This window comes from Tenrec ecaudatus, chromosome 8 (genome assembly GCF_050624435.1).
Source record: "Tenrec ecaudatus isolate mTenEca1 chromosome 8, mTenEca1.hap1, whole genome shotgun sequence".
NCBI lineage: Eukaryota > Metazoa > Chordata > Mammalia > Afrosoricida > Tenrecidae > Tenrec > Tenrec ecaudatus.
The window spans coordinates 106600511-106622316 of record NC_134537.1 but is presented as its reverse complement, the minus strand read 5'-3'; the positions used below and the strand labels follow the sequence as shown (position 1 = coordinate 106622316).

Sequence of the window (21806 nt, the reverse complement as noted above, 5' to 3'; positions counted from 1 at the left end):
GCACACTTAAATTTCTATTGCTGCTCCTTCCATGCTTCTGAAATATGTAGCTACCAATGGTTTGGATGATAAATTTAGATGCCTCTACTCAGGAAAGCAAAATATGTAGATGTCAATAACTTAAAGGATTAAATATTTATATGCCAGCAGAGGCAAAATATTTAGTGATCAATAATTTCCTGACATATTTTTTTCACCTGTCAGGACGGAAATGAAAAGCTGCATTGGTGTCTTTTATGCATCAGAGTGTGGTAAGCTGGTAACAGGAGGTTGAGCAAAGTGTCTGAGAGACCAAGAGAGTTAAATGGATGTGCATGTTAATTGTTCTCATTGACACCTATATATACACCAAAAGAGTACCACTAACCTACCAGCAAGACAGCAGGCTCTATCTTAAGATCACATCTAAAAGGCATCCATTCTCTCTTTCACTGCCTCCAACACTCATTCTGGGCACCATCATCTCCACTTTATTCTATTTTTCGAGACTTTTTATTGTGAACTTAGGTGAAGGCTTACTGAGCAGACTGTAGATTTACATTCGACAATCCCTACACATTCTGCATTCCCTAATGTACCATCGCCAATCCCAGCACCTCAGTGCGTTTCCTCCTGCTTTCCTCACCTCTAACCTTGTCCCCAGTGAATGTGGCCCTGGGTGTTGACATTACTCTCGTATGGAAGTGAGTTCCGTTCCAGAGGGCCAGAGTCCTGGGGGGATTGACCAGTCTCTGCCTACCCAGGAAGCCTGGTCTCCTTTACATCATTTCCACTCAACCAAAACCCGTGTCTTGCTTCTATTTTCATACTCCAATCCATTCTCCATAGAGAAGCCAGGGGGATTGTTTAAAAATATAAATCAAAGCAACACTAAAAGACCAATGACCCTCCAATAAAACTTTCTGATATTTTCCCATAACACTTAAAACATATCAAACTATTTAGCCCAGTGGTTCTCAACCTTCCTAATGCCGCCACCCTTTAATACAGTTCCTCGTGTTGTGGTGATCCCTCCAGCCATAAAATTATTGTCATTGCTACGTCACTGTAATTTTGCTACTGTTAGGAATCGGGTGACCCCTGTGAAAGGGGTAGTGACCCACAGGTTGAGAACCGCTGATTTAGCCTATAGTGTGAAGCTGCTATGACTTGACTCCAGTGTCCCGTGGAAATCTCAGCTCACTACTACGTTCTCAATCAGGATTCCTGCCATTATGGTCTTTTTTCAAGCCTCCCAGCACATCTTCCCTGATTGAGGGCACTTACGTCCTATATTCTAGTATGTGGAATATGCTTTCTGTACCTCCACAGGAATGTCTCCCCCTCATTACTCAAGTCTCTGACCACTCTGAAGAAATCTTACAGCTTATCCCTGATACCGCCTTATCTGCATATTTCCATAGAGTCCATAAGGACAGAAACGGGTCTGCTTACTACTATAACAGCAGAACCTAGCACCAAGCTGCGCACATCATAAATGTATGCTAGGTGTCAGTCACTTCTATAGATACACGAGGAAGCTTTAAAGGTTATTGGAACAAGAAATTAAGAGATCATGTAATTTTCCCACTAATTTTTGAAACCCTTTTGAATGAAGAACATGAGGGATACATTCTGAGATACTCTCAAATTCTCTGAAACAGATACTACAGTTTACACCTTCTCCCAAGAAAAATGGGACCTTCACTGACACTGGGTTCTCCCAGGAGAGTCCAACTCCACACCAACCATGGCTGATGGTCAAAAGACAGGGATCAGACATGCCTGCCTCCCTCGTCCCCTCCCTTTCCCCTAGTCCAACACAAACGGCTCCTCCCACAGTGCTCTACTTCTCTGCTGGGTTCAATAATCCATTGTGGTGACCACACAGAACTCGCAGACAACACTCACAACGATGGGGTTTGCTTAGCAGAGTTAACAAGTTAGCACAGCCAGGACATAAACGTGAAGGCCATGCGCTTTGGTTCACAGAAGCATCTGTCATCGGTCAGCCAAGTATCTCGACCTGGTCCTCAGCCTCTCAATTACAGGGTTGCTTCCCTTTTGGTTCTGTGGCCAGGCAGCCCATCCACGGTTCTGCCTCACAGCCTCGGCCTTGGAGTTGCCCCTGAGCTCTGTGCCACAGTTCCTCGCTCAGCTCTGGTCTCAGTGGAGCGCGGCATCCGGTGCCTCCACCACGTCAGGCAGGGATCTCAACCGTGCTCCTTGAGCGGCTCTTCCGCCTTCACGCTCTCGGGAATTCCTTCCTTCTGCTTCCGAGATGCTGCATTCCTCTGCCCACTAATTCCCTCGGTTAGTGTTTCACACCCTGTTCCCATGGCGGGAGCTACACAGACGTGGATTGAAGAGTCATATCAAGAAGTCTCACCATGCTCATCCTCCAAGACATGGACGTCTACAGACCACTTCACACTGATCCACACTATCATTTTGCCAAGTGTTTGGCTGGTGAATCTATTTAAATTACTCTCTCCAGCCCAATAGTGGTAGCTTTCCTAAAACACTTCACTTTATCTTCATTCCCGGGTGACTTCCTTCAGAGGGTTCTTTTGGCACGGCAATCATACTGTGAACATTTCAAGAGCATTTCAGAAGAAGAGCAAGCATATCAATCAAAGACAGTTGGGAGACAAGGATACTGGCTTATTTTGTCCCCCTAGCCCGAGAGGCCCCTCTCTCAAAGCCTAGGAAAAAGACTTGAATCTGTGCCCTGGCACAATCTAAATGCCATGGACCAAACAGTGACTGTGGAAGGGGGAAAGCAAAGGGTCTGCTCTGCCTACCCCCTCCATTTAAAGCTTATTCTTAACACTACTTTAATATTTAAGAACAACAAGGAGACGAAAGAATGAAAGTGTTTCTTTCACATGCCTGTGAGAGATAGATACATAACTGTTCCTAAAATGTGCTTGTCTGCTCTGAAGAGGGGAAAAATGTGCTTGTCTGCTCTGAAGAGGGGAACTGCCAGCTAGTCTCCGAGGATTACTGGGTGTCAGGGAAACTTCCTACAAATGGATCAGTGCCCGCACTTCCATTGGCCCCAACTGCTGACAGGGCAGTAATGAAATCTGCCGACTGGCCTGCCGCTGGTGCCAGCCAGGAGAGTGCCTGCCTTCTGGCTCTTAAAGGCTTATGGCCAACTGAGGAATATTTACAAATGTTCAGTGATTTCCACTCTTCCTTCATGTCCTACACAAGAAAGGCCTAAAAAAGGGGGATGCAGGACCGGGGGCCGGGGCAAAGAGAGAGGACAGAAGAGGGCTGGTGAGAAGGTTAAGTCAGAAGAAAGAGAATTACTCCCGACTCAACAGCTGGTCAAACCAAGCATCATGAGAGTCAGTGGAGTCTCTATCATAACCAACAAGGCTGTCTTGAAAGATGTAGTTAGTACCTCCTTAGAACCGAGGATGATGAGACTTCATCTCTTGTCTCTCTCCCTGCCACCACGTCGATGCTGACTCATGTGACCCTATAGGATGGGTAGAACTGCTCCTGTGAGTTTCTGAGGCTGTAACTCTTTATGGGAGTAAAAAGCCCCATCTTTCTCCCGAGGAGCAGCTGGTGGTTTCGAACTGCTGACCTTGCAGGTAGTAGCTCAACATGTAACTACTAGGCCACCAGGGCTCCTTGTCATCGCTTGTATTTCACATGCACCACCAGGAGAGCCCAGCCCCTGGAGAAGGACATCCTACAGGATAAAGCAGAAAGACAAAGAGGGGTCTGTCTGCCAGCATGGGAAGAAAAAGCACTGTCCTGACTCAACACTGTATCCTGCACATTTCTCACCGGAATTGTAACTTGTTAACTTCCATAATATACCCCATAATTATGAGCAATGGGTCACAATGGCCCAAAATAAGCTCAATGGCAGTGAAGTTTTCTGTGTATTTTTGAGATTTTATATATATAGTTTGACCTTTTCATTTTTTAAATTTATTTTTATATTTTTATTAAAAGATCATTTTATTGTGGGGTCTTATAGCTCTTATGACAATCCATACATAATTGTAGCAAGCATATTTGTACATATGTCACCATCATTATTTTCTAAACATTTACTTTCTATCGAGCTTTTGGTATCAGCTCCTCTATTCCCTTCCTCTCCCCTCCCCACCAGTGACCCAATGATAAATTATAAATTATTATTATTTTCGTATCTTACACTGACTGCTGTCTCCCTTCCCCCATGGTTTCTGTTGTTTGTCCCCCTGCTGGGGGCAGGGTGTGTGTATGATATGTCATCACTCTAATCGGTTTCTCCTTCCTCCCCTCCGTCCCCCACCTTCGCCACACCCTCCTGGTATCACCTCCTCCCATTCCTGTTCCTGCATTCGATGTGTCAGGAGTTCTTATCTCTACCTGTGTACATGCTCTGGTCTAGCCCTCGGTGAAAGGCAGCATGGGGTCATGATGGTAGAAGCCTCAAGGAACCAGGAGAATATTGTGTGTTTCATTGGTGCTCTACCGTGCCCTGGTTGACTCATCCCTTCCTTGTGACCCTTCTGTAAGGGATGTCCCATTGTCTACAGATGGGTTTGGGATCTCTGTTCTGACCCCCCTCATTCTCAACAATATGGTGTGTGTGTGTGTGTGTGTGTGTGCGCGCGCACGCGCGCGCACACGTTGGGTCTTCTGATGCCTGTTACCCCATCCCATTGACACCTCATGATCATACAGACTAATGTGTTTCTTCCATGTGGGCTTGTTGCTTCTCTGCTAGATGGCCGCTTGCTTACCTTCAAGTCTTTAAGACCCCAGATGCTATATCTTGTGATAGCCGGGCACCATCAGCTTTCTTCACCACATTTGCTTGTTCACCCACTTTGTCTTCAGCGATTGTAGTGGGAGGGTGAGCATCACAGAATGACCTTCCTTTTCGTGTTCAACTTCATTACTACCCAAACACTCCAATTTTGCTATTTCTTTGCTGCCTTCCAAGTCTTAATAAATCTGACATGCAATTAATAGTTACCTACTAACTACATTCATTATATTATCAGTTGCCGTTGCCAATGAGATGATTCAGACTCATGGGGACTCCGTGTGTGTCAGAGTAAAACTGTGCTCCATAGGGGCTGATAGTTCAGAAGTCAATTACCAGGCCTTCCTTCCAAGGTACCTCTAGGTGCTCTCAATCCTCCAACATTCCAGATAGCAGCCAAGTTCATTAACTGTTTGCACCACCCTGGTGGGGGGGTCCCTTCAGTGCATAGGACCTGTGAGAAAGTCAGCCTCTGAAGAAAAAATAAGTAGGGATCAGCACATAATTGGATGATAACAGCAGAACTCACTCACAAGTGACTTCATACAACCGCACTGAGAAAGTGTGGCAGCGTTAGAAAATCTATCCACGTGGCTAGTGAATCAGCTGTAATCTAATCATGTGAAATTGAACTTGTTAGCTGTCTCTGCCTCTCCAACACAAGGAAAGGGCCTAGCAAACAGGGACTCCACAGAGACAGTGGACTGCTGGTTGTTGGAATGGAACGACAAGATACCAATGTAACTGTAAGATGGCAACCTCCCCCGCCCCTACTTGCAGAATTTAAAGAGGGTGTGGAGGAGGACGGAGTCTATGACGCTTAGGTCCAATGGCAGTTACCTGAGGCGGTAGACCAATTCTCTGTAACCGCCAGGCTTCCTTGAAGTGCCTCTTATCCATGTTCCTGAGCAAGTGATATAGTATCCAGCAGCCTTGTCTACTGTTTCCCTGCGCCTCTACAAGGGAGTTCACAAACTTCGTGGGAATATGGACTTAAAAGGCAATGGAATTGTCCCATGAATTTTTGAAGCCCCCCTCAAAATATATTAACACTTTTATTTATAAGCACCCTTAAAAAATAATCAGTATTCCTCTACTCTTCCCCTCAAAAGGAGCACTCCCCCTTCCCTCACGAGGAGCCCTTTCCAAGAGAACTGTTCAGAAACTCAGAATTATGTTGCAAAAGCACTAAGGTGACAGTTTCTTCAGTCACTTCAGGGGCCATTGGCTTAGAAAAAAATGGATCTGTTCACTTGTAACTGCTTAGTTTGGGGTTCAGAGAATTGTTAATGTAGCTAAATCCTTGTATTTTCTCAAATGGCTCATTAAAACCACTCGGGAAAGTCTCTCTTACCTCCAGAGATGTGTTGATATTAAGTAAATGGATCACTTCTAGGGAAAAGAAAACGAAATTAGGTTAACAAAGGTAACGGACAAATCCACAACTGTTCCAGTGTGCAACCGCTTCGAGGTCACAGAGTCCTTGAAGTCTGCTTTTCCCTTCATTAGGCCAGCTTCAGTTCCTCGTTCTGTCTGCCTTGTCTTTGAGTCCTGCTCCACGAGGACCTCAGTTGCGGTTTTAAGCGACCTCCTTAATTAGAATTCGGAGCTCTCAGCCTGAAAACGATACTGTCTTCATTCTGTTGTGCTCCACACACCATCCTATTTTAATGAGTTGAGTCTCTCCTTCAGTGTGTGGAATTCCACACATGGCAAACCACTCCCAAAGCCCAGTAATATTAAACTTCAGAAGGGTCCAAACCTGACTCCCACTCACCCCACACACAAGACATAGGACCATGGTGTTCCCCAGGGTTTTCACGGGCTGTTTTTCGACAGGAATCACCAGGCATGTCTTCCTAGGAAGCTTAGTCTAGAAGCCCCATTAAAACTTGTTCAGCATCACAGCTACACCCACGGCTCCACTGGCAGACACATGGTAGCTGAAAATGGGCTCACCGGCCAGATACCAATCTCAGGCCTCCACAAGGAAGACAAGAACTCTACCACCGAAGCACCATACCCCTAAAAACCAAGCATCTCAGTTCCACGGTCCTCACAAGTGAACATTCAAATATGGCAGAATCCAAAAAGTGCTTGATCGGGTGTCAAGAAATGTTGGTTCTCCTCCTAACTGTGCTGCTGACCTCTGTAATCCTAACACGTGTCCAAACCTACGGGAGCCTCGGCCTTCTCATCTTCACAAAGAGCAGATAAGACTCCGTCCTTCTACCGCTCTAGTCTGCATTAATATTGTCAGAATGCCTGCTACACTGTGCTCAGATGAACTGATGATAGTGACAGAATATGAATAAAGTTGATACTCTAGTAGGAAAGAACAGATCATCCACGGGGGTCAAGACCAAATGCCAGACACCTTATGTATCATCTTTGTCCTCAAGACTGATATTGTGCCAAGGCCTGCTGCACAAGACCTCTTTAAAGTGCTGTGAAACAAGGACGCTACTTTGAGGATTCAAGTGTGCCTGACCCAACGCACAGCATTTTCCGTCTCTTCATATGCGTGTGAAAGTTTGGCATTGAATAAGGAAGACCGAAGAGGAATTGAGCTTTTGAATTATGGTGCTGGCAAAGAATCTTGCAAGAACCATGGACTTCCAAGTCTGTCTTGGAAGAAGTACAGCCAGAATGCTCCTTAGAGACAAGGATGGCGAGATGTTGTCTCGAGTACTTTGGCCATCTTGTCAGGAGAGACACGTCCCTGGAGAAAGCATCAGGCTTGCTAAAGTGGAGGGGCAGTGAAGAAGAGAAAGACCCGCAACAAGATGATTTGCATGGTGGCTACAGCCACGGACACAAGCACAGGAACAACTGTTAAGAGGGCACAGGCCTGGCAGGCTTTCCTTCTGCTGTTCACTGTGAGTCAGAGCCAACTCAACGGCACCAGGCAACAATCCTGAGTAGTCGATGCTCAAAGGACACACAGGAGATACGTACACAATGCCCCATACGTACACAATGCCCAAGGCGTCATCTGACTGGAAGGGTTAAAAATGGTTATTCGAGATGGTTTTTTAAAAGTCATTCAATATTCTGGGGCTTTTTAACACCATTCTTTAATACAAAATTTTAAACCAGTGTCCAAGGTTCTTCATGATGTGATCCTAATATATTCTTCAGACTTTGTCTCTCTGTCAAACACAACAATGCTAGAGCCAACCAATGTCCTCGCCCCCCTCAGCTACTACCCGCCATGTTCGACCTCCGTGTCCCCAACATGCTTTTCTAAAATGCCTTCAGTTCCCAATGTACTCTAATCCCAGTCTCCCCCAAGGCTTATTTCCAATTTCTCCCCTTTTATGCAAAGGTTTTATAAAGCTGCTCCTGATTCTTCCAAGCACATGTGTTTTCTTCTTCCTGCTTTAGACCCCCATCAGATTGGCTTAGGGTTTTGCTTAGTGTTTCTAGGACACTGGAGTACAGGCTCCACTGCCGACAGAAAGCTCAAATTCATGTAGAGATGCCTTGGAAGAAAGACCTAACGATCTCATTCCAGAAAATCAACCATGAAAACCCTACAGAAGAGATGAAAGTGATAGCAATGTACCATCTACTGGGGGGTTATGAGTGGAGGGTCCGGAGGGCTCAATAGGAAGTAAATGTCTACAAGAGAATGAGGGCAACCTATGGACACACCTCCCTGGTTCCGTTGATGTATGGATTGTGACAAGAGTTGTACGCGCCCCCAATAAAACGATTAAAAAAACAACCCTACAGAGCACAGTTCTAATCTGACACGCACGGGGTCACCATGAGTCGAAATCAACTCAATGGCACATGCCTGTATGTGACAGCCCTGATTTATGGCAGTGAGTAAATATCTTATTTTGATCTTAGGCTAGTAATCTTTGGCATTAGAACATGTAGTATGCATCCATATCACCAACCGAATGGTAATTTCTTGTAGCTTATTTTGACAGGACAAATATAGGAAAGGATATTATAGGAAACAGATACTGAATGAGCATTGCTACTGAGTTTAGGCTCACTTGTGGCTTATGCCTAAAATGCTGATTACCCTAATTTGATGCTTGAACGTGGAGTTTAAAGGGTAGGTTCACAGACTTTATGCTTGGAAGAGAATTTGGAATCAGATCACAGAAAGCCTTGTAATACCACAAGGTGATAAAAACTGCATATATTTGTATTGTGTTCTCAAGGGGAGTCGCTGATGGGTTTAAAAGCTGCAGAGTCACAGGATCTGTGGTAGAGTTTACAAATATCAAACAAACGACTCTGGTTGACACATCGGACTCCTAGGGATTTAGTTGGAAGTTAATCTGTCCGAGAGAAAGAATTTCTTCTTAGTGTGCTGAGCCCCAAAAAGTATCTGGAAGTATCTGTGAAGAAAAGCTTCTTCCAGCAAATCAGCCCTTGAGCCTGCAAGGCTGCAAGTGCTGGCAAATTCATCCAGTTAAACATTCTCTGTTTTTATATGCTGGCCACTAGACACTTGAATACAAATGCCTATCTCCATAAAAGGAAATAGGCAGTCATTACTAAACGTTCAAAGGAGAAGAGTCTATGTGTTTCCAGATCAGGGGGAGGGAGCTCCAAAGTGTGGGGGTTCAGAATAGCTTGGAGTTCCTCAGCAGTAGAAGATAGAGAGAAATTGCCTTTTAAAATCTAAAAGGAAATAGTGTCTAATCTAGAATTCTACACTGAGACCAACTAATAAATTGCACACATTCAAAGTCTCTCAATACTTACCTTCCACGAACCTTTGTCAGACAACACCAAACCTTTGTCAGAAAACACCAGCTATCAGTCCAGAGAGAAGACACCTAGGTATACAAAAAGCAGGAAGGCCAATGGAAATGCACAGGAATCTCCCCAGAGCAGGTCAGAATACGTCTAGTGCGATTTTTTTAAAGATGAAATTAATAAAATACCTGTTGTAGCAACTATTTCCATGAAAACAGCAGGTTCTACAGGGAAAGTAAATAAGCTTCATCTATTGTATGGCTCCCATGAGTGGAATTTCTATCGTCAGACTGATGTAAATAAGGGGCCTGGAGATGCAGGGACCAAGTGCGATTCAAACTCACCAGCCATTTACACCCCTTTGATCCCCAGGGGCAAGTCTACTCTTTCCTATATGGTTGCTATGAGTTGGAATCAACTAGGCAACAATGGGTTTGGGTTTGGGGTTTTTTGGTGATCATAAACACGGAATACTAATCCAATGAAAGATCTCATTTTTTGCATAAGGTGTGGGAGGTGAGCTACTGAGCTTGAAGACAGGGCTAGAACGAGAAGACTCCTTGTGGTCGCATGGTTCCACTCACGGTGGCCGACAGGCCATCATTAGCTCTTTCATAGAAGCTTCCGAGCTCGTGAGCCTTTAAGGGAGCAGACGGCCTTGTCACTCTCCCAAGGAGCTTCAAACCACTGACCTTTCCATTAGCAACCCAACGTTCCTAAGAGAGTTAAATATTCATCTCCATGGTGTCTTCAATAGTAATGCCGAAGCCAAAAAAAATCAAGATGTAACAAGATCATTATGTTATTTAGAGATAGGAGCTGTATGTGTATGTATGATGCTAAAATTTTTCAACCACTTAACAGACTGTCTGTAAAACACCATCTGTGATACTGGTTTACCAGCTAGGTAACGTCACAGTCATTGTCAGAAAGGGACGTAAAAAGACAGCGCTGGAGATCTGCTTTCAAAAGATCATCTGTTAAACAGAGTTCTCTAGAGAACCAAAACCAGGACACTAATGATTTTACATATATGTAGATGGATAGACATAACATAGGAAATAAACAGTTAATTATAAAGCAGTTCAAATGGCTCAATGCAACTCACTCCCGTGAGTCAGTTGTGAGACACTGGCAGTCCTTCGAGTCTTGAGGGTCTCCAGGTAGTCCTTTGTAGAGCAACTAAGGCTATCCGGGTACAGGCAGCAAACAGCAAGGCAGGTCACCAACAGTCAGCCAGATGACAAGGACCAACAGTCCCCAGCTCAAGCAATGTATTCTCCAGTCGCGTGGCAAAGCAGGTATCAAAGGAACCTCAAATTACAGCGACACAGTCCATGGGTTAGGTGTCCCACAAGTAGTGTAGCTTGCAAATTGAGGCACAGAACAAGCAAGGCAGCCGCACACTGGGCTGATGATCAAAGAGCAAGAGACAAGAAAGGCGAGGCTCGCCAAGCCATTTCTCTCTGCTCTTCAATGAATCCCACATGTGTTTATCGGCCAGGCTGGCACAATAAACTACCTATCACAAGTCACAACCCTAAAAGCCCCGTGGAACACTTCTACTCTGACACAGTCAAATCCCCAGGAGTCAGACTCCACAACACCAGCCACAATCCCACTAATAGGCCTAGAAGCCCCAGTATCTCCCACGTGTACATGATGACTTACTGTGGCCTTGGCACAGCTGTTCTTAAAAATTCTCAATGTCCAACAGGAAAGTGGCTCAGTAAAGGCTGTTGCCTAAATACAACAGAATACTATAAATGAGTATAATCTACTAAACAACATATACTAGACTTCCAAACCGCCTTCAACGTTGATAAAACTCACAAAACATGTAAGATAAAACAAATTACACAAAGAAACTGGGGTTTTTTGGTTTGCTTGTTTGTTTTTACAAAGAAAGTTTTATCAATACGATGTATGTAGTTATTTAAAGCTTGTGAAACAATGTATGTTATTTACATTATTCCATGTGCATACATATATGTATGTATATGAGGATATGTCAAAAGGCGCATGGAGAATAGAGCTAAGAGATCATGGAATTTTTCCATAAGTTTGTGAAGTCCCCTGGTGTGTATGTGTGTATGATGACAACCAACTTCAGGATCATGATTCCCTTGGGGTAAGAAGGTGGGAAATGGAATGACACTAGGGCTGAGGTTCAAATAGGGTTTCAAATATACTTGTAATACATTTTTTCTCACACTAAGTGACAAGTACGCAAAACCAGTCTCTGTCAAGTTAGCCTTGACCCATGGGGAGCCCGTGTGTATCCGAGTAGAACAGTGCTCCCTAGGGTGTTCAGTGGTTGGAGAAGTAGATCACCAGGCCTTTCTTCTGATACACCTCGGGGTGAACTAGAACCACCGATCTTTCACTCAGGAGTAAACAAACCTCACTGTGACTGAGTCAAGTCCAACTCATCACAACCCTATAGGGCAGGGTGGAATGCCCCGGGGGGGTTCCAAGCCTGGGACTTTTTTATGGGACTAGAAGCTTTATCTTTCGACCTCGGAGCAGCTGGCTGTTTCAAACTGCTTGTTTTGTGGCTTAGCTGCCGACGTGTAAGCCTCCTCGTAGCGGTTGAGTGCCCAAAGTGCTTGTACCGCCCAGGAGCTCCACGTGAGGGGCACGTTGGGAAAAGGTCCCTGCCACCAAGTCCATTCGACTTCCTGTGACCTTGAGGACAGGGTAGAACTGCCCCTGTGAGTTCTGAGACCACCATAGGCAGTAAAAAGCCTCATCTTTCTACCGCGGAGCGGCTGGAGGTTTCGAACTGCTGACGGTGCAGGTGGCAGCCCCGCTCACAACCACTATGCTTCCAGGGTTCCACTACGGATTCTGAAGTGGCCATTACAGCTATACTTTTTCATGTATAATGGAAAGATTTCCAGGCACTTCCACTAAAGTTTGGCGTATTAAACTCAAAAACATTTACTTTCATGGCCTCTCAAAACACCACTCGTGTTCCACAATCCCTTATCCAAAATACGCACAGGAAGCTGTGTTTCAGAACGTTTGGAGCTTTAGGAAGGCATCATACCACACAGTACTATATATGACATCGCCTCGGGAGGATCCAAAATAAAATGGCTCACAATCAATACTTGGCCCTGTCCAGGTGACTGTTCTCCTCTCAGCAGGAGGTCCCCGCCCGGCCCTGTACAAACAGCCTCCACTCCTCAAATCTATGCTGGTTCACTTTCGTGGACAGAGGTGACACCTGGGATTCTCTGGCTCCTTACCGCTACCAGGGCCTGGTGCTCACTGCTCTGCAGCCCCCGCCAACTAGAAGGACACATGTATGACTTTCTTTCTCCTGGGTCTATTTTCTATCTTATCCCACTTACCTTTAAGGAGAATCCTGAAAGGATCTAATTTCCACTCTTTCCACTCTTATCTTCCCAAAGCCATCACTAGACAAAGAAATGCACCGAGACACACACAGAAACGTGTGTATACACACACACACACACACACATACCCATATATAGGAGTCTTAGTGGTCATTAATGTGCTCGACTATTAAATGAACCACTGGTGGCTTGAAACCACCAGTTGTTCCTCCAAAGAAAGATATGGAAATCCGCTTCTGTAAAGATTACAGCCTTGAAAACACTGTGGGCAATTCTATTCTATCCTATAGGATCACGGTTAGTCAAATCATTATGATGGCAATGAGTTTTTAGAGTATCTGTTTAATCAATATATACAGTAGTCCTAACTTTAGAGAGGGCTACATTCTGACAACTCCTCTATTTTAAGTTAATTCTGACATAAATTGAGTATCTCAATTTTTCAAAAGCTTATTATTAGTATCTTTAGAGATCATAGCATTGAACATCTATGAGTGAACATCTGGGAATGAATGTCAGCAAATCACACATTGAAATGCTGTATATTACTGATGATGGATATACCCCCAAAAAAAGTCTAAAGTGTGATTCATGGTGATTAGAAAATGTCATAAATCAGAGACTACCTGTATAAGTCAGAATGCTATAAAAACATAGAAACCTTTATTAAGCAAAACCAAAAACAAAAGTCTAAGTGTGAAGTTGCTGTTTCTCAATGTCTCCTCCGTCGAGGTCGACACACTTCTGAAGACGGGGTTTCCACCTCTCTGACCCTTCCCCAGAGTGTGCTACATGCTTCCGTTTACACAGCCTCCAAGCTGGCGTGCTCAAGGCCTCAAGTTGCGTTCCTCTGAAATTTTCTTTGAATTTGGGGAACAAAAGTAAGTCTGAAGGTACACGAAAGATCAGGGCAGGAGGGTAGATGAGGCAGGTCCCCCAACAAAATTCTCATAACATAGAACAGCTCTCCTCCGGAATGAGCAGGTGTGCTTTTATGATAGAAAACAACTCTCTGGCTCCATTTTGCTATCTTTTTATCACCAGTACAGTTTTCCATTTCTTGAAACTTCTTCCCAATGAGACTCATGCTTGTCCTGTGTCCTTTGAGGAAATCTATCAACATGACCCTTTTTGGAATCCCAAAAAATTATCACCATACCATACCTTCCAGAGCTGGCCTTTTTGGCTTGAATTTAGCTGCCTGCGTAGATCTTCCAGCAAGCCAGCGTTTGGATTGGACCTTCTCTGGAAATCACCGTAAGGACACTAAGATGCATGTATACTGCGAGACTCTGTCTGCAGCCGCCCACTGATGGCAGCGGCCGGTTGAGACATGTTTTGTTGGGAATACCAGGAACTGCACAAACTGAAACCCTCCTCGTGCCACTGAGGTGATCCCAACTCATATACCTCCACGGGACAGGGGCCCAACCGTGTTTTCACATCTGGAATCTCTTTTTTTTTTCTTTCTGGAATCTTTACATGAACAAATCTCCAACCCAGTCTTCTGCAGGGCCACTGCACTGTCCGTGGGTGCCCACAGCCAGTCAAAGAACTTAACCATTGCGCTGCCAGAGCTCTTGATATTGGAAGGCTTCAAAAGTTGGTGGAAAAAAATTAAATGAAAAGATAATGGAATATTTCCACAAGACTTTTAGATCCCCCACATGTATGTACACATATACACATATAGTCATATCCACCTGGGATCAGGTTTCCATTCACTGACTTTGTAACATAATGGATTCACCTTGCTCATCTTGTTAATTTGTATTTCCTTTCACCCCTACCATCATCTCCCAGGGCCCAATATTTCTAACTCTGCAGCTGGCATTCTGCCAACTCCACCTACCCCTGGGTATGGTTGCCCTTCCGTCCCAGCATGCTATCCAGTCATACTCAAGAAGTGAGAAATACCACTATGCTCCTGAAAGCTGGTGCTAAACAGTCTCTTAATTTCATTCCTGATTAATCTAATGAAATCAAAGACATCGTGCTTGAGTGCTTGACTTCGGCCCAATTAAACATCTGTTACGGGAATCAAAATCTCCTGGCTGCTATCACAGGTGACATTCAGAATCGTTGTCAGCAGTGTAAGCAATACCCAGGACACTAAATGTCAAATGCAGTGAGCACAGTGCCTAATGGCAACAACGGCAAAAAAAAAAAAGGTGGGAAGAAATAGCACTTCCCTTCATAATTGCCCAGAGGCCCAGCCAACGCCCCCTAAGTTGGTCATGCTAACGCACTGAAAGTACTTGCCAAATGCGCAGGCCATCTAGGGAACAAATGCAGAGGGAATCAGACCTGTGCTCAAGAGAAGCGCCACCAACGCTCCCTTCAGATTTGTCTTCTCCAAATCCTAACTTCTTGTTCCTATGAGTGTGGCCTTAGGAGGAAAGCATGTGTCTACAGAGACAACTCCTTAGCCTGAGCTCAGTCATACAGGATGAAGTAGGGTCCGTCCTACAAGATGCGGAGAAGAGACACAGACCCTGCAGCTGGAAGAAACCAGGGAGGATCTTTCCCCAGAGCCTCCAGAAGGACCAGGGCCCTGCAGACACATGGGATCCTGACTTCCAGCCTCAAGGACTGGTGTCTGGAACCACCCGTGAGTGGCACTGACACAGTAATCCTGAGAAACCGGTCCGGGCGCAGAGCAGTGGAAAGAAAGGCAACCGCCACGGCCCTGCTTACCATAGAAGAGGAAGGCTTTCGTCATGGGATGCTGCAGGTAGCTGCGATTGATGGTGAAGAAGCAAGCGTCTGCCCCACACTGGCCCAGCCTTCCGGCTTCCCCGGTCAGTGGGGACCACCAGAGCATAACGGGGTGGCTGTCAGTTCCAGGTGGCTTTTTCCCATTCAGGGGCAGTGCTTCGTTCTCAAGAAATGGATCGAGATGTTTGGGCACTTCTTCTACGTTCGCATGTCCATTGTGCCCGCTGGAACTTTTAAGCTTCCTCCTTTCAAATTTCCCCAGCTCAACCACCACCTAGAAGAGAAGACAAATGTTGCCAGGGGAAGAGAACCTCATTTCCGCTCTCAGGTCCCATGCATCCTGATGGTTTGGCCTCCGTCGCAGTGTTCCACTGCGATTGCTGCTGCTGCTGCAACAAACGACCAGAAACCCAGTGGCTTCAAACAGCAAAGATTGACTCCCTCATCCTTCTTGCCCTTAGAAATGCCACACCCATCTCACAGTCATAAAACCGAAGTCCCCGCCCGCCGAGCTACCGTGCTCTCTGGAGGCTCTCAGGGAGAATTCCATTCTTAGCCTTACCTGTATTCCTTGGTGCCCCCCTTCCATCTTCAAAGACAACAACTTGGCATCTTCTCTGCCCCATCTCCATCGTCAGCGCTCTCTGTCCACAGCGGAGGGCGAATGCGCTTTGAAGGCCTCATACGGTTAGAGGAAGTTCACGTGGATACTTTAGGACATTTGCCCATCTCAAGACCCATAACTCGACTCACATCTGCAAAGTCCCGTTCACCACACAGGCTAACGTAGTACAGGGATGTAGGGACCTTGATGGCACAGTCAGTAAAGCATGGGGCTGCTGACCACAAGGTCAGAGGCTCAAACCCACCAACTGCTCTGAGAAAGTGAGGCTTTTGGCTCCTGGAAAGATTTACAGCTCCAGGAAGGGAGCCTCTCCACTGTGCTGCGAGTCAGAATCCACTTGCCTGCAATGGGGTTTCCGGAGTTGAATGTTTCAGGAAGCTTCATTAATCGACCTACTACAGCTTCCAAGTGTCTACCAACAGAGAAGCTTAAAAATTTTGCTTAAGACTTCCAAGAAATACGCTTCTTCTCCATCTCCTAGACATGCATAATATAGAGAAATAATTTTGCCTTTAAATGAAATCCATGGTAAACACAGCTATTACCTAACTATCAGTACAAATTATTCTCTGGGGAAAATGAGTTGTAAATTACCAGTTGATTTATTTTTCATACAATTAAAGAAGTCATGCATGAATAGATATAATGCTTCTGACAGCCACTAGAAAATAGATCCAATGACGTGTGACTTAACTCAGAAACTCTTTGAGCTCTAATTATCAACACAGAACATGCAAGGGTCGGGGGAAAGAGGAAGGCACTCTGAGCTGGACTGGCACCGTGGCTGCGGCACTGGGCTCCCACACAATTGTGAGGATGGGTCCGAGCCAAACAGCACTTCATTCTGCTTTCTCTGGGGTGGGGAGCTAGGCGCCTTGCCCAACTCGACAGTACAGCAACAGAACGTGGATACGGAGCATCTAGTCCTTCCACTTAAAACCACATCTTTCATCTGCTTTGAGCTACTCCAAGCCTGAGTCCTTGGATTCAGGCAGGCAGGAGCAGTAATCTGGTGGGCAGTGGGGACATGGAACCACTTACTCGGTGCCCGGTAGGGCAGAACTGCCCCTGAGAGTTTCCAAGACTATAATTTTTCATGGGAGTAGAAAGCCTCATCTTTCTCCTGGGGCTCAGCTGGTGGTTTCAAACCGCGAACCTTGCAGTTAGCAGCCCAATGCATAACCACGACACCACCAGGACTCCTATAGAAACATAGCACTGCCTTTATATAAAATGTTAAGGCTACGTGAGAGGACATTATAAAAATATTATGTCTGAACTCCTCCATTAGTCAACCAGAACGAGTCCCGGTGTGGCCCTTGCCCCCTTTTCAGCATCCAAGGGCTGTGAGTCTAGTAAATGCTCACGACTTTTGGTGTTAGAAACAATGCTCTTTAACTGCTCCCGAGGCCCATGGAGTCTGAATTGCTGGGGAAGGGCCATAGCATCCGCTGGATTCTCCAAGGGGTCTCGGACCAAAAGAATAGTAAGACCCCCTAAATGAAAGTCAAGTTGCAGTCTAAAAGGAGTAAGGGAGGGCATTAGCTTTTTAAAATCATGTACAACAGATTCAGTATTGTAAGAACACAACCATATTTAAAACGAAAGTAAAAGTTAACGGGGACAAAAGGTTTCTCAGCATTGTTGTGATCGCAACCTGTCCTGGCGGCACAGTGGGCTGAACACTGTGCTGCGATCTGAAAGGCAGGTTCAAACCCACCAGTTGCTCTACAGGAGAAGGCTGAGGCTGTCTGCTTCAGTAAGAATGTACAGGCTCAGAAACCTTATGGCGCAGTTGCATTCTACCCTGCGGGGTCACTGGCGACCGCATGGGTACAGTATTGGGCTGCTAACAACAAAGTCAGCATTTAAGCCCATCAGTCACTCAGGAGAAAGATGAGACTCTAGAACCTGGTAGCAATCTCGATGGTCTTGGAAAACCCCTTCTATCTCACTTCTCTTTCCAACATACAACTGTGATGAAGTTAAATTGCTGCATGTGAGTCTTCTCTCCATAAGCTTTGTAATGCCTACCCTGGGAGTGGGCGAGAACATGCAATTCGGGTATAGGGCACTCTGACTTGAGATTGTTCACTTGTTCATCCTTCCGAGTACGACAGAAGGGAGGCAGCCAGAGGCAGCCACAAGACTCCCACAGCCATCGCCGAGGCAGAGTCATGATCAGAGCAAGTGTGAGATCTCTGTCTGAAGTGCAGAGGCAGCAGAGGCCATGGAACCGAGACTAGAAGGCAGACCGGAGGAAGGGCACCCAGACCAGGAGGCAGAGCAGGGGCACACTCTCTGGGCCACAGAGGCAGAAGTGAAGGACCGTGCCTGGGAACGAGAGGCCTAGGACCAGTGAGAGGCAGGCCTTCCAGCATGCTGAGACATGGGGAAAGAACTGTGTCCTTAATGTATTATAACCTGTTCGCGTCCCTAATAAACCCCACACCTGTACGGTCTATGAGGAATTCTAAAACCCAGCAGAGAAGCAGAGTTCCATGGGATGGCGGGTATCAGAATAAGGTAAAGAAGAATGAATGGGGGGAGAATGTGAAGACTTGTGGCAATGGGCTTTGGGTTGGTGTGGAGTTGGATTCTCCTCCCTGCTAAAGCCTGACGAGGTTTCACGTGGTCCCCGTGGCAGTTCCCCACAAACAACTTGGGGGGGTGGTGTTTAAGGACAGATGGAATATCCCTCACAGGGAAAGTTTGCCCTAAGTTTCTGACCAATGTCGACTTTGTAAGGTTTATGTTCCTTTCCAAGCAATGGGCCTGCCTCAAAGAGAAGGGATTCTGTCAAACGCTTTCATTTAAAATAATCTCTGCCTCAGATATCTCTACCAGGTGGTAGGAAATATGGGGGATAGAGGAACACCATGGACAAAGGCCCAAGGATAAAATCATCCAAAGCCAACACGTGGGGAAAGCAAAAGGACAAATGACCCAATTCTTCAACAAAGCCATGGCATTGGATAGAGTGGGACAGAACAGGCTTTTATTAAAAAGCAAACATAAGATTCACAGCTAAATAAATGTAAAGGCCTAAATCTAGATTCAAGCCAACCAGTTACAAAAAGATTCCTTTGGATAATTGCCAACAAGTTAACATGGCCTGGGAATTAGATAATACTGAGTGATTATTGTTCCTTTTATTGGGTGTTATAATAGTACTGTAGCTATATTATTTTTTTACATTCCCATCTGGCATAAAATTATAGCAAATCATACCCTAACAAAAATGATACAATGTCCTGGATTTGCCTTAAAATAGGCCAAAGGCATTCATGAATTATTTGAGCAGTTGAAAAGTAAGCACAATTCGAAAGTAGATAAAGATAAGTATGCACTCCAAAAATTCACAAATCATAGTTTAAAGTATAGCTATGGATGAGTGGGGAAAAGGTGCCTGAGATAAATCATTTCCTCCTCAGAACTACACTGTTTGGAGTCATTTGTGTTGTGTTTAGATTGCTATTATTAAAATAATATAGAATCCATACCGTGATTTTTTATTAAATCCTGCCTTTCCCAACTCATGTGGCAAATTATTTCATCTGCCTAGTTCATGAATCAGTACAACCAGGAAAGGTCATGCATGTATGCATACGCATACCTTCTTCAGTTTCTAAAACACTGACCACGGAGTCATTCGATGTGTGTGTGAGGACTGGGAGACAGCCCAGACCACACTCTGAGCAGCAAAACAGAAGCCGAGATTCAACGAAGGTTCACCTCCAGTCACCACATCACCTCTAATGCTCTGGAAGCTGAGACGTGACATGATACCCAGAACACGGCAATTCATTCCAACATCAAAAGACAGTTATGAACTTAGACACAGCCATTACTCATGGCTGGAAACAGTGCCAGGGAGAATGTCTAATATGATCAACGGTCTCTTAATTTCCCATAGAAAAGCAGCAGCAATCTACAGTCCCCACTTCACAAGCAGGACTTGGGTACCTTCAAGACGGACAGGGAAGAGAGTCAAGTGCTTCATATGAGCCCCCTCTGGCAGCAGAGGTGGAAGAAGCCCAATATGATCAGGCTGTCCGTCCGCCGGCAGGATGGTATAAGCACTGCCTCGCTGAATCCTAACCAAAGAGGAGGAATAAGCTGTAGAGTGTGAGGAGGCCAGAGAACTCCGTAGTTCCCACAACCTCATGCCTCATGCCCAAATCATCTGTTAAACTCCTTGTGACTTTGAGGTACTTCAGTGCGTGCAAAGTAAATCTAAAGCTATGTCTATATTTTAGCTAGCCCTGTGGAAGTTTTATTTTAATTTAAATAAACAAAGGAAGTCCAGAAGAAATGATTGAGCTAATAATTACTTTTATAAGGATTGGCACACAGTTGGTTCCAAAGGTAGAGGCTAGAGATGCCCCAAATGTTCAACTTTCCCAAATCGCTGTCTCACTCCATCGTCTCCGGCACCAAGTACTCCCTTTCCGCTCACTGCTCTCCTCCCTGGCTTTGAGGTCCATAGTTCGCTTGTACGTCTGACAGAATTCTTAATCTGTCAAGGAAATGGATCGCCTGGCTGCGAAGGCCGACCAGTCCCAAGCATCAGGCTGGAGATTGTTCCTCATTCCTCTTGTTGCACCTTAGATAGCATGTTGCTGACCCAAGAGCCACAGACCAGAAGCAAACAAGCCGGGAACTTTGTCAGTACGATGCATACATCTATCATGCCTTCAAGTAAACCCCCTTTTCTGGAGCAAGACAGTAAGAGCATGGCTTAAATACGGATGGTAACGGTGGCAACTTGAGTCTCACCTTCTAGTAAGACTCAAGCTACACCTCGCCCTAATCCTGCCTAACAGATACTCATGTCCAAATAAAACCATAACCAAGGGCATAAAAAAGAAAGAACTCTCACTGCCGTTGGGTCAATGCCAACTCGGAGCGGCCTTCTAGGACAGGGTAGACCTGCTGCATGGGTTTCGGAGGCTAGAACTGTGTATAGGAGTAGAAAGCCCACCCTTTTTCCCACGGAGCAGCTGGAGCTAAAGTGCTGGCCTTGCAGGTAGCCATCCAACTCAAGACCCGCTACACCCCAGGGCGCCTATGGCCACAGGTGTAGAGACAAGACTTCACAACACATCTCAGACTGGAGGATAACTGCATCCGATTTTCTTAAATGGAGGACAGTTTCACAAAAACACAAAAAGGAGAGTGACTACGTCTCTATGTAACTGCCAAATTACATCATTACATAACTGCCCGTGAAAGTCTTTTTTTGTGTCAACATGGCACCTTTAAAAGATATGGGTGGAGTTTAGCTTGTCAATCAGGTCTCAGTGACCTCCTTTGGAGATGTGACTGAGCTAAATGGCTCTTTGGAGGCTGGCCTCTCTCTCTCTCTCTCTCTCTGTCTTCACATTCCTGCTGGAAAACCACTCTGAGACCTGCTAGAGTCCTGGGATGAACTGTGCCATTGGATCCACATGACCTTGCAACCACCAGCCTGTGGTCTTCCTGCATTCTGCATCACTGCACGTGGCTGCGTGAATGTGAAGAGGACTTATGGACTAGTATCGGAATTATGGACTTGAGTTAGACTGGGCTGGGGTGTTTGCCTGCTATATAAAGCTTCTTGATATAAAGC

General features: G+C 45.5%; 1 protein-coding gene across 1 annotated transcript in view; it reads right to left on the bottom strand.

Moving 5' to 3' along the window:
• The window catches only part of POFUT3 (protein O-fucosyltransferase 3), a 112687-nt gene that overhangs the window by 78979 nt on the left and 11902 nt on the right, over window positions 1-21806 (bottom strand). The window contains exon 3 of the mRNA XM_075556712.1: window positions 15550-15844. Within this exon, the coding sequence (XP_075412827.1) occupies window positions 15550-15844 (295 nt within the window). The remainder of the gene's footprint in view (window positions 1-15549; window positions 15845-21806) is intronic.